This window comes from Pelobates fuscus, chromosome 4 (assembly GCF_036172605.1).
Source record: "Pelobates fuscus isolate aPelFus1 chromosome 4, aPelFus1.pri, whole genome shotgun sequence".
Lineage (NCBI taxonomy): Eukaryota > Metazoa > Chordata > Amphibia > Anura > Pelobatidae > Pelobates > Pelobates fuscus.
Window position 1 is genome coordinate 15,089,010 of NC_086320.1, and position 13,568 is coordinate 15,102,577.

Sequence of the window (13,568 nt, forward strand, 5' to 3'; positions counted from 1 at the left end):
TCTCTGATTGGTTGTTACTGTTTCTATGCTGCTGGAGTTTTCAGTAAAGAAAGATATGCAAATATTCGCCTCCTGTCATTACTAAAATTAAGATTATTAGTACACTAAAGCTAGCATAATCTTCAATTTACAATGAAAACATACATATTTACATTCTTTCAAATGCATATCAAAAACCTAAAACAATCAATATTCTTCTGTACTTTCATGCCCAGAGCTATCCCCCCCTTTAGTTCTGTCATGCCAAATCTTTTTCCCCTTTATGTTTCTTCCTTCCCTTTTCTTAATTATTTATTATTTTTCCTTCCTTTACCTTCCTCTTCCTTTCCTTTTTCATATTTTTCCACTTCTTTCTTTATTGCTGAAATTTGATTACTTGCTATCAACACATGTCTGGCACTCAAAACCAGATTTCCAAAAAAAACAAAAAAAAAACAATTGTATTAGCTAGATAGTTTTCCCTCATTTTTTCTCCTGTTTCCTTCTCTTCTTCCCCCTCCTCCTTCAGTTTTATAATTGCTTATAGATCAGCTTTTAAACCTGTTTAACAGGTTCAGCAAGTTTTAGCACGGTCAAGCAAGTTACCACAGTCTCACCACAAGTCTACAGCAGGCTGCAGCATGGCTCGCCAGAGCTCGGCCGGAGACAGCCAAAATCACAGACATCTGTTTTATCTGTAGCAGTCCGAAAGCAGTGAACATGAGGGACGCTTCGGCGTGCTAGGGCTTCATTAATTAATGGCTTTGCCCGTCGGCTCCCCTTCTTGGCGCCAGGGTATGAGCCTCACAGCGGGCGGATGATCAGAAGCGCAGCCATACGTGCAGCGTCACATCTCTCCACCCTATCAGGTGATTGCCTTTGCAGGTGTTGTAGTTTAATTGAAAACAATAGCTTAAATACAACTACCAGAAATCAAAATCATGTGTAGCAGAAGGTTTTGAGAAAAAATTGTAAACAGTGCAGGTGAGAAAGGAGGGCAAAACGGGAGCGTTTATGGTGCAAGATAAAATAAAAATATACTCACATAACTAAAATGTATCTAAGCTACATATGGCACCAAACAGCTGGAGTTGCCTGGAGTATCCCTCAATTTGCATTTTTTAAGAATGATACCCTATTAGAGCAGACTTACAGTATTTACTCTTTCTGTCATGATGAGTACTTAAACCAGGAAATGTCTATGATCTCCCAGCCAATCCTAGTCCTCCACTGGCTTTAGGTGAGAGTGCTAAATGTATCCCATAAACTCCTGTGATACAACAATGAGTAATAGGAGCACTCTCAGGTTCTCATTCATTGAAATCGGAGATAAATCGAAATAATGTTCCCACATTCAATCTTTACATACACAGTATAACATTCAACATTTGAAATAGACAAAAAAGGACACTAATTTTAATGGTGTGTGTGGCCAGGGGCAGGCTGTTCTGAGAACTTTTAGGTGACTTATAAATAATTTATACGACTAAAATGTCATTTAGAACAAGAAGATTTACACAGACTGATTTATAAACTCATTTATTGTAGTTTAGACACACATTATTGTGAGTTTTCTTGTGGTTTTAAACTTGGATACACCAACAATATGGCGCTCAAAGAAAAGAGAGACACTAGGATAGTGAAAGAGGGAGAGAGGGTTTGGGCCCAAATTAAAGACTTTCTCTCTTAAATAGGGACACTTGGATGGTATTTACACAGTGATATTATTCATGTGATCCAGTTAACGTTTTATCATGGAAACTACATAATAAACTCCACCGCTCAGTCACAAATCGGATGACTTGTTTTGGTAATCTTAAGTACTATAATGTTCATCAGCACCTTCATGCAGATAAGTCAAAATGGTCAGTAGCCTTCACGAGTCCATCTTGTTCAGTATTTCAGCATCTTCTTGGATGGACATGCCTGGTTTCTAGAATCATTCCTTCTGTCTAAAAAAAAAAAAAATCTAAAAGGGATTGTATCCATGGGAGCTGAAGCTGACTTTATACTATATTAGGGATCTTAAGGACAATCTTGATGTACCTTAGTGTGGAAGAAAGAGCTATGAAAGCTTCAGATTTGGGTAGAAGCATTCTGTTACTAAGCTGTAAGAGCTTCTAACATACAAATATCTTATTTATATAATCACTTGTGATTATGGATCATGGTAGCGGACAACTACTAGCCTTCTTCTCCAAATTCTGGGCTGATATGGCTACTGGGGACCAACTGACAGAGTTAAAGCGGTTTACAAGTAATCTGTGATTTTATTTGGCCTTTAGACCTAATAACTGTAACCTGCACATCTTTTCTTTCAACACTCTCTCCGTATCATGTCCCATCTCAACGTGGCCATGAACAGTTTATACACATAAGGTTAACAAAGGTATGGTACTTTTACACGGTTTCCTGAGCCAATCGGTACTCAAACACGCTTCCTCGTTCTACAAAGCTGTGACTCTGGATCTTGGAAACTAAGTGAGCTTCTTCGATCTCTTTGTTGTCACCATAACCACCTCCAGCTGGGGTGTGAAGAGTGAACACATCCTAGGGAAAGGAAACAGGACCCAACACACATTTACATTATGCAACAAAAAGGATTGGATTGCTTATTATATGCACAAGGCTATTTTGTACAAAAAGTATAAAAGTCTGAAATTTCAAAATGTGCCAACCATCTAGATGGGCTGGTGAGATCTATTTATTGGTATATCTGTGTACGAAGTACGAATAAAAATCTAGAAACAATTTTAAAAGGCAGATAACAATTTGAAGAAAATAGCAAAATGAAAATGTTAACCTTGCAGTCATATACCATTTAAATCCTTTTAAAAAATCACAACAATTGTAGCATTATAAAAAAAAAAAATGTAAGCCTTAAAACCGTTTGTGAATGCAATGCTTACATTTTCCTCACTACAAAAAAAAAAAAAATACGAAAGCTGTAATGAACAATGTGAAACCCGCCCGTACCAGAACGGTGTCTTTAACCAGAGTTCTGTAGTATAGCGATTAGCACTGTTTATTTCTGTGTATTTATTCCCCATTCATTATCCAGACTTTATTCTGGATTTTATTTCTCCATTCGGTTAAGTGTCAAGTCTAACCCTCTCTCCATATTACTGGTCCCCAGCAAATCACCTGGAAAAATATGTCCCTTTCATCTACACATCCTTCAGTTAAATTACACATTGAGATCTTGCTGTCTACCAGAGATAGACCTAGATTTGCAGTTGGTGCCATACAGAGCCGCCATCACACATCCCACTGCGTTTCTCTTGTTCTCAGTATAAGTCACATCTTACTTTCTTGGTTTTACTTAGAATGTGAATTCCTCTCAGAATAAAATAAATGAGTTTTTTCAGGCTCATTCATCAATATTATTTCATAATGATTGAATCTTTATACTCATTAATACTGAAATTCCAACCCAGTCAAGATATATACAGAGACAAACTAGGGACTACTAGTCTAAGTGTCAATCCTGACAGCCGTCACCAGTACAGGGAATTGGCTGTGTCTATGGAGAATCCTGCATAGACCTTGTGAAGAAATTACCCTTTTTATACATTATTTCTTCATTCTCCATTCGGTAGATGTAACTACCGAACAAACACCACCCCCTGGCTCATTAAACTTCAAAGCCTGCTTCAATTAAACTCTCTATGTGTGCGGCCAGCGTTCGTACTACCGAACGCCACGTGGCTGAGAAAACCGCGGCCATCTTTTTTCAGACGAACAAAGGCAGCGGGACTTGGTCGTCAAGTGTCTGGAACTAAAATCGGACACTCGACTTCCCGAACACCGGTCCCTAACACACGAACGCTGGATCTATATGTACCGATTAGATAGAAGAGCGCTATTCGGTACGGTTGTGCATACGAATGAGGGGAACAATTGCTGCTAGGAGCCAGGGGGATCCATTCGGTACTTTGTTCGTTTTTCCCCTTTTACTGAAGTGACCAGCAAAACCACTCAAACTTGTGGAACTATTTTGGGCAGCCCACTCACGCTGAACCGGTCACAGAAGACTTCCATAGTTTTTGAGAACCCCTGAACCGATCTGGGTGAAATTTGAATATGTTGGTCACCCAGATCGGGGCTATCAGGGGACATATTGTGGGGATACCTCATGTATAAATGGGTGTTCCAGATATTGGGGAAAACTGTGATTTTTCTGCCTGGAGATAATCAAGTTACTACTTTATCAGACTTGATTATCTCCAGGACTAGGGAAGGGAATTGTAGATGTGTGCTATGTTTTTGCTGTGCCCGATTGGTTAATCTCTGTCCCTCCTTGTGGGATGTCCCCTTGCATGGGGACTTGCATAAAAGCCTGTGTATGATCATTAAAGCTCAGTTCTATTTGTACCCTTCTTCTTGACTTCGGCTGATGTTTGGGGATTCGTATGCTTTATTAAGGGAATTATCTTATAAAGCTATTTGTATTTTGTATGGATTTCGTCTACTTTAACTGCCGATCGGAGAGCTATATTCACTAGGCTCTGGCGGTTCGGGAGGAAACTACCGAAGGAGGTTTAAATGCACTTCGTTTCCTTACAGATCTCAATGCTGTACTCTTGCACATGCATGAGAGTACAGCAGTCATGTTGGAGCAGACTGAACAAGATGTCCATGCCCATGACGTACAGGCTCTGGTATGTAAATCTCACCCTTACATGCCCCCTGGGCGATATCACCATCCGAGGACTTTACGAATTCAGCAAAGCGCCCAAACTGTGACAGTGTCACTTTGAACTACATTTTGCTGAAATTAACAGAAACCAAACCAATAATCAATAAAAGGATAGACAGGGCTCTTGTTCTTACAGCCCGTTCTTCATCATGTGTTATGGAGGCAGTGTAAGGTGACTGATAATTATTTCCGATGGGGAGGCATTCTTACCCCAGGCTTTACAGGCACTGATGTCTTCCCTCCTAGGTTAATCGTTCTCCCGTCTCTGCGGCGCAGAAGATTTAGCCCTGGAGCTCCAGGAGACCCCCCTGGAGAGAAAAGAGTGTGGGTGAGAATGTTCTGGAAAAATTGAAAAAAGGGTGAAAAATAAGGAAAAGCAAAGGATGTGACTAGATACTGAACAAGGAACAAGAGCAGGGAAGAGCCAGGAATAGTAAAATGCACCTACAGTGACACACACACAGAAATGCACCTACAGTGACACACACATAGAAATGCTCCTACAGTGACACACACATAGAAATGCTCCTACAGTGACACACATAGAAATGCTCCTACAGTGACACACATATAAATACCCCTACAGTGACACACACATAGAAATACCCCTACAGTGACACACACATAGAAATGCTCCTACAGTGACACACACATAGAAATGCTCCTACAGTGACACACACATAGAAATGCTCCTACAGTGACACACATATAAATACCCCTACAGTGACACACACATAGAAATACCCCTACAGTGACACACACATAGAAATACCCCTACAGTGACACACACATAGAAATGCTCCTACAGTGAAACACACATAGAAATGCTCCTACAGTGACACACAAAACATTTGGACACTATTACACAAACCGTCCAAGTATTTAACCATGAATGAATGTGTTGATGTATTGATATTTGAATAGATTATTGGGGTGTTCCCTGAACCCCTGAGAATTATAGAGAATTGACAGATATTTTTCCAAATGGTCATTTTGCCAAGAGTTTACAATTTCTGTCTCACTTCATCACAATTCCAGTTTAGTAACGATACCCTTATATTATTGGGAAGACTATTTAATTATCCTAGTTACCTTAGAGCACCATAGCCACCTCAACTGAACAAAGCGAGTAAAACAAAAGAAATAAAAAAAAAAAAAAAAAAAGCAAAACAAACAAACTAATATCTAGATGCCCAGATAAAGCTAGTAAAAGCCTTTTCACTGTTATGTCTAGAGAGAGTAACTGAAGTAAGGATCCGATAGGTCTAGCAATCTGGGTCAAATGCTGCATAGTCACCTAAGACTGTTAGGTTCCATAACCCATGCATATCTAGAACCTTCTGACTACAGAGGACATGAGGACATGAGTTTCTAATAGATATTATATGGAATTTCATCTTATGGCTACGTAATGAGCGCAGTCTTAAAAAACAAAACAAAAAAAGACAAAAACAAATTGGTGCAAAGCACTAATTTCAATGTCAAACCTACTGTTCAAGGTCTAACTGGAAACATTTGGTGTTGTGTTTCCCCAAATGTATTGTGATGAACAAATCTAAGCACACACACACTTCTAAATATCCTTACCCTGCAAGTAATTAAAGAAATGTTAACAAAGATAGCTTTAAAAGAAAGCAAACAGACAAATTGATCAGTGAGAAGACCTGAACAGCTTAATTATGTAATGAGTTTGAGGGGGTGGGAGGGGGGGAATGGGCAGGTTTACTATCAAGTTTGATCAATAAGTTTAAAAGGCTGATGATGAGAGCAGAGATTGGAGAAATGTTACATGAAGATGGTGGAATAAGTATCATATCCATGCAGAACATCACCTTGGAGTCCGTAGGGTTTGAACACTCTACGTTCTGTCAACACCGACAGAATAAAATCATTCCTAAAGAGCAGCTCCCGGATAACTCCATCCCCACCACGGAATTGACCAAGACCACCTGATCCAGGTGACAGCTCAAATCGCTTCAGAACCACACCGTATCTAAGAGTTAAAAAGACATGACATGGTAGCCACACACTTTGTGATTGTCGTCAACATGCAAATGGCTAACAACCACTTTATATTGTAATTTGTATGCAATGTACCGCTTCTCAAGGATCTCAGGATCCGTGATGCGGGTGTTCGTCATGTGGGTGTGGATGCCACTCCTTCCATTCCAGTGGGGTCCTGCACCTGCTCCCCCTGCTACAGTTTCATAGTAACTGGTTCTCTGATTCCCGAAGGTGATATTGTTCATACAGCCCTGTGGTACAGACAAAAAATAAAGAAAGTAATAGTTTGAGGTTCTGAATAAATGAAAGCAGTGTCTTTACCACATCTTGCATTCCTTCCAATACAAACTATGTAGACACAGCTACACCTAGGTTTGTATTTCTAACACATCTTACTTGTGATGCAGCACAGACCCCAAAAGCTTTAAAGATCACATCAACGATCCTTTGTGACGTAAGAACATTTCCCCCCACAACAGCAGCATCTGGAGATGGGTCCAGTATGGATCCTTTGGGAATGACGACATGAATAGGTACAAGGCACCCCTGAAGATGAGAAAGAAGACATGTCAAAGGCTGAATCACAGGAGACATGGAAATATGTGCTTGCATTTAGTATCTACCTGATTTAGCGGAATATCCTGACCAACCATGCAACGCAAACAGTAAATAAGAGCAGAGAAAGTGATGGCACGAGGGGCATTGCAGTTCCCGAAAACCTCATGGCCAGATCCACTGAAGTCAAATATAGCCCTGCCCTGCAAGAGAACAAAGAGCTTTTTATCTTAAAAAGTAATACATTTATCACTGTATCTTTTCATCGCTTGTATGAAACTCCCATCCACCCTCAGTCATTGCTTATTATAGTCTATGAAAGTTAGCAAACTGTGCAATATATTAAAATTACTATAGTCTAATTATTAGATGGGCCCCATGACACCTGCTCTTCAAATCTTCACAGTAAGATGATGATCTGCACATAACGTAATAGTAGTCCCACGTGCTAGTACCAGCTGTAACTCGATCCAACTATATACTGTTTCAGTGGACAGGGTTACTTCATGTACAAGGCTAATATGCAAGCTTATCGCAAGGACAAGTTGCCCATACAAGGCTAATATGTATTACTATGGTAGATACAAGGCTAACACGTAGGGGCCTACAGGTGCTGCTCCCCGTCTCCACTACTTTCCATGGAGAGCCAGGAGCTTCTACGTTAGCTCTTCTGAGTCATAACTTGGTCCTAACTTAGGAAGGCTAGTCTAAAATCTGTTCCTATATGAGATCACTTTAACTCCTTACATTATTATCATTAAATATTAAGGGAGATCATTTATGGCACTTTCAAGCTCTACACAGAATCAGGCAAGGCAAGCACAGCGACACTTTGAACGCCTATACCTTGTAACATCTTAGCTGCATTTTATTAGTGACACATAGCGTTACCTCCTCCTTATTAATTTGTACTCTTAGTTTGATTGGCGAGCCATCGTCCATGTGATCGACTGACTCCACCTCCAGCACACCTGTCTGACGTTCCCATCGGTCTGCAAAGTCCTTCAACATGTCTCTCACAGCTACCTCTGCATTGGCCTGAGGGTCGGACCACAGAAATATCAGAGATAGAGATACGATCACAGGTCAAATATAAGAACATATGTATATGTATATGTATATATATATATAAAAACACATTAAAAAAACACTCTAACATATATAACAACACCCATTAAGGGTCGTAGTCTGCATGTGTGGTCATGAGTTCCCACCTATGGCAGTGCTTAAATAAGTACTAGGGACTGTAGTAGTTTTGGTGCTAAGAATGTCCCTTTAAATCTTATTCTCCTGATCCTAAACTAAACTCTGGTAAAGCTAGTTCTCCTGACACTAAACCCTTACTGATGGAGTCTGGGGTTTTGAGGACAAGGAAATCAAAGAAATGTGGTTATAGGGCAAGGAGAATTGAAAATAATTCTCAAACTTTCTAAGACTACCCATAATATGCAAAAATAAATCTTCCAAACCTCTTTCTCTTAAATCACTCAACAAACCCTGACACTAAACACCCCTCCAATAACAGACACCAACACGATACACACATACACCCCTCCAATAATAGACCCTAAAAATACACACATACACCCCTCCATTAACAGACCCTAACACTATACACACATACACCCCTCCAATAATAGACCCTAAAAATACACACATACACCCCTCCATTAACAGACCCTAACACTATACACACATACAGCCCTCCATTAACAGACCCCAACACTATACACACACATACAGCCCTCCAATAACAGACCCTAACACTATACAAACATACAGCCCTCCATTAACAGACCCTATTACTATACACACATACAGCCCTCCATTAACAGACCCTATTACTATACACACATACAGCCCTCCATTAACAGACCCTATTACTATACACACATGCAGCCCTCCAATAACAGACCCTAACACTATACACACATACAGCCCTCCAATAACAGACCCTAACACTATACACACATACAGCCCTCCAATAACAGACCCTATTACTATACACACATGCAGCCCTCCAATAACAGACCCTATTACTATACACACATACAGCCCTCCATTAACAGACCCTAACACTATACAAACATACAGCCCTCCATTAACAGACCCTATTACTATACACACATACAGCCCTCCATTAACAGACCCTATTACTATACACACATACAGCCCTCCATTAACAGACCCTATTACTATACACACATGCAGCCCTCCAATAACAGACCCTAACACTATACACACATACAGCCCTCCAATAACAGACCCCAACACTATACACACATACAGCCCTCCAATAACAGACCCCAACACTATACACACATACAGCCCTCCAATAACAGACCCTATTACTATACACACATACAGCCCTCCAATAACAGACCCTATCACGCTACACACATACAGCCCTCCATTAACAGACCCTATTACCATACACACATACAGACCCCCAACACTATACACACATCCAGCCCTCCAATAACAGACGCTAACACTATACACACTCATACACCCCTCCAGTGAAAGATCCTAACACTATTCAAATATACACCCCTGCTTTAGCCATCCCTGACTGTTTACACAAATACGCCCCTCTCATAACAAATCATACCAGACATGGTGAGCATTTGGGGTAGGGCACTGCTGTGCTAGATACAGATAGATATAAATGTTTGTAATGCATTTGTAACAAAACCTGCAAACCCAATTTACAGCAGGAATGCAACCAGGCAAAACACTTAGTGCAATGTTATGAGTGGTAATTCAATAGAATATTCATTCGAATCCATTTTTCTCACATAGATGCAGACAGTATCACATTTGTGTTGTCTACGCAGATTGTAATTATTTACTCTGGATAAATGTGTCTCGGCAGGGTGTTCCGGTTAGCCAAGAGCATGGTCAATGTCTAAAGAAGTTTTAGGGTTCATTCAAATTTGCTCGCTTCCAGTGTATGAGCATCTTACCTGAATATGACTCATGTAAGCCTGTACTACCTGCAGCCCATACACATCAATCAATTCATTAACTAGCTGGATGCCCTTCTGATTGGCTGCCACTTGTGCTCGAAGGTCCGATATATTGTCATGTAGACTACGGGTTCCACTGCTCCCTGGGATAAGACCTGGAGCCATCAAGGCCTCTGTGACAGCTGAAAAGACAATAGACAAAGAAATATGTCACATGAAATATGCCCTGTGTAAGAAAAATGAACAAAATGCAAAACTTGTAATAGCCAATTTAGAATCTCTTTAGGTCTCAGGTACATTGTTCTTATTACAGGTTTCACTATAGCAAAGGTTCCCACGTATAACATAATGGCATTGCATTTTATAACAAACAAAAAAGGTTCCATGAATAAAGGCGCTTTTGTAATCTATAAGCAATGTATATAATAAACCACATTTTATTAGCCTCTTCCCACACTAATGATATATACTTTAGCACACTAAATAAAAAACAAACAATAGTGTAGAGCTTACAATCAAAATATGGGAGAAGTGTAAGAATTGTAAGCGTGCCGCTCATTTTCTATGCTTTCAATCTCATATTGGACATTCTAATTGATTAAAAATGATTAAAACCAATCATCTCCTGTTCCGCACTAGAGTTAATCATTGCCTACCCTTCAGTCATACAAGGCTGCTCTCACCTTCCTCCTGAAATTCACCGCCTCGCACCAGTTTAAAGGATGTGAAAACAGCTCCCTCTTCCTGCAGGGATTTAGAGTGTGGCGGCATGGAACCTGGTGTTACACCACCAATATCAGCGTGGTGCCCGCGAGAAGCAACAAAGAAAACAGGACGAGGGACTTCAACACGAAACACCTGCAGCGTTTAATAGACAAGGATGTAACACATTGCAAACATTTTTAAATTCATGCCCAAAGTGGGAAATCACTAAAAATTGATTTATGTTTTTTTTTGTCTATAAAAATTTAATGAAACAGATTTATAACTTCTCTAGGGCTGCACCGTTCCTGTGGAACTCCCTTCCCTCCTCCGTTAGATGTTCACCCAGTCTCCACTCCTTCAAAAAATCATTGAAAACTCACTTTCACAAAAGCATATCAATTAAACTGTTAATAGCTCCAAAAAAAATAAATAAAAACACATTAAGTCTTCAATGAATACTATTCTACCAATCTACTTCCCTAATACTTCAACCCAATCCCTCTAGCATGTAAGCTCATTGAGCAGGGCCCTCAATCACTCTGATTCTGTGTGTCCAACTTGACTGGTTACATAGTTACATAGCTTAAAAGAGACTTGCGTCCATCAAGTTTAGCCTTCCTCACATATGTTTTTGCTGTTTGTGGCGAAACCAGCTTCGCCACTGTGAACTGGAGAGGCCTGGTTGCTAGCCTCCTGCCCGCTGACTATGGCCCCTGGACATGCTGCACTTTAAAAACTATATTTGGGCATGTAATAATTTATATTGCTGCTACTGGCCCTTTAAAATCAGCGATGGACATTTTGGGACTACTGTCCCTTTAAGACTGTGAAGCATATTCTATTGTACTGCCTGTATATTGTATATGTATTCATGTGTTAAGTTTAACCTGGGTGATATGTATGCAGCATTCATCTGATTGTTCGCTAGAATCACTCCATTCATTATATTGAGTGAAACTACCGAACAACCAGACCACCCAGGAATAAGTGTGCCTCCAATTACCGTTTGCAACAATGTTGCAAACAGGTAATTGGCAATCCATGTAATGTATTCTTTGTCCTCTGGGTGGCCGCCATTCGGGAAACAAACACGTGGCGGCGGCCATCTTAAACTACCGAACAGCGGTGTTTTGCCGTCGAGTGTCTGGAACTGAAATCGGACACTCGACTAGGCAAACACCGCTGAGACCTCCATACTCCCAGAAATTCGTATAGAAACTACCGAATGACCCGCCGTTCGGTAGAAAGAAACATACGAACTAGGGGATTCATGCGAATCCCCCTTAGTCTCTATAACCCAAGTAATTCGTCTGTTTCATTCACTTGTTTGTGACCGACCGCAGGGCCAAAATGCAGGGAACTGTTTTCGGATACTTTACCCATGCGGTCGGTCAAATCTTTGGAACCTCATATCTCCCGAACCATTCATCCGAATGACCTGATTCTTGAATATGTTGTCCCCCTGAATAAGGGCTATCAGGGGATACCTGTTTTGGAGGTGTAGCATATGTATTTGGGGTACATCCAGGAATTGGGGAAAAGGGTGTACGGTATAATTATGTTAAGTGCTAATCTAAGGGGAGGAAATGTGTGGGAGGTACATCCATGTGATTGGTTAAATTCATCCTCCCCCTGGGAGTGTCCTGTATGTACTTGTTTGTAATAAAAGCCAGACTGGGTGTCCCAGTCCAGAGTTCTTGTTTAACCCTCAAAGCGATGTGTCGTCTCGGTCTTTGGGGGAATGGGATTGTATGCTGACTGCCAAGAGTGTAAGCCGATGTCTGCTTTTCTTGTTCAGCTGTTCCAGTGTTCGTGTGGTTCCAGTCGGGAGAATGGTGTTTGCAGTAGCTGCCTGTGCATCTGGAAAGGGGATTATCGCCTAAACTGGGTTTTATCCTCCTGTAAGTGAAACGGTCCGTTACACTGTTGATCCAAAAGAAGGCAAAAAACCCAGTCTGAAGCGCTTCCAATTTTGCAACAAACTAGGAACAAATTCCTTCTTGACCCCAAAACAGCAGTCAGATGTCTCCTTGGATCAAGCAGCTATTACCCCACTAATTAGAAATTATATCCCTGTATGTTGTGTTTTTGCAAGTATTTATCCAATTGCAGTTTAAACATCTGTATAGACTCTGACCAAACCACCTCTTCAGGCAGAGAATTCCATATCCTTATTGCTCTTAATGTAAAAAAAAAAAACCTTTTATTTGCCTTAGATGAAATCTCCTTTCTTCCAGCCTAAATGTGTGACCTCGTGTCCTTTGTATAGCCCTGTTTATGAATAGATTTCCAGATAATGGTTTATACTGGCCCCGGGTTACAATTACAGGTTTGTTAGTCCACCCATTGTAAAGCTCTGTGGTATATAAATAATAACGCAACATAATAATAAGCACAAGCTATATAATAATAATAATAATAATAATTATAATAACCACCTAGATGCAATTATGTCCCAATAAACCAATATAATAAAATCATATAAAATGGAAATTATGGTCATGAGAAGTGCATGTCTAGTGTTCCATATTGCCGTACACTAAACAGCCATGCCACTTGGGGCAGCAATTATTAGTCATGAATCAATATCATCACCAAGGAAGCCACTGAAAGAGCAACATTACAAATTAGCAGACGTATTCACTAAAATGGAAATT

At 40.3% G+C, this 13,568-nt stretch overlaps 1 protein-coding gene and 1 long non-coding RNA gene across 2 annotated transcripts in view; both read right to left on the reverse strand.

The window, feature by feature from the left end:
- Positions 1 to 1,502: 1,502 nt before the first annotated feature.
- Positions 1,503 to 13,568, reverse strand: part of OPLAH (5-oxoprolinase, ATP-hydrolysing) — a 42,690-nt gene continuing 30,624 nt past the window's right edge. The window contains exons 20-29 of the mRNA XM_063450995.1: positions 10,890 to 11,064; positions 10,204 to 10,388; positions 8,129 to 8,275; positions 7,306 to 7,440; positions 7,079 to 7,228; positions 6,776 to 6,933; positions 6,511 to 6,671; positions 4,889 to 4,986; positions 2,378 to 2,529; positions 1,503 to 1,931 (exon numbers count right to left, since the gene is read on the reverse strand). Coding sequence (XP_063307065.1) covers positions 2,380 to 2,529; positions 4,889 to 4,986; positions 6,511 to 6,671; positions 6,776 to 6,933; positions 7,079 to 7,228; positions 7,306 to 7,440; positions 8,129 to 8,275; positions 10,204 to 10,388; positions 10,890 to 11,064 — 1,359 coding nt within the window. The 3' untranslated portion in view covers positions 1,503 to 1,931; positions 2,378 to 2,379. The remainder of the gene's footprint in view (positions 1,932 to 2,377; positions 2,530 to 4,888; positions 4,987 to 6,510; positions 6,672 to 6,775; positions 6,934 to 7,078; positions 7,229 to 7,305; positions 7,441 to 8,128; positions 8,276 to 10,203; positions 10,389 to 10,889; positions 11,065 to 13,568) is intronic.
- On the reverse strand, positions 8,389 to 9,083 carry LOC134608300 (uncharacterized). Its single transcript, XR_010090732.1, has 3 exons — positions 8,864 to 9,083; positions 8,707 to 8,826; positions 8,389 to 8,662 (listed from the first exon to the last, which is right to left on the reverse strand). It is a non-coding gene; the product is annotated as an uncharacterized LOC134608300 (long non-coding RNA).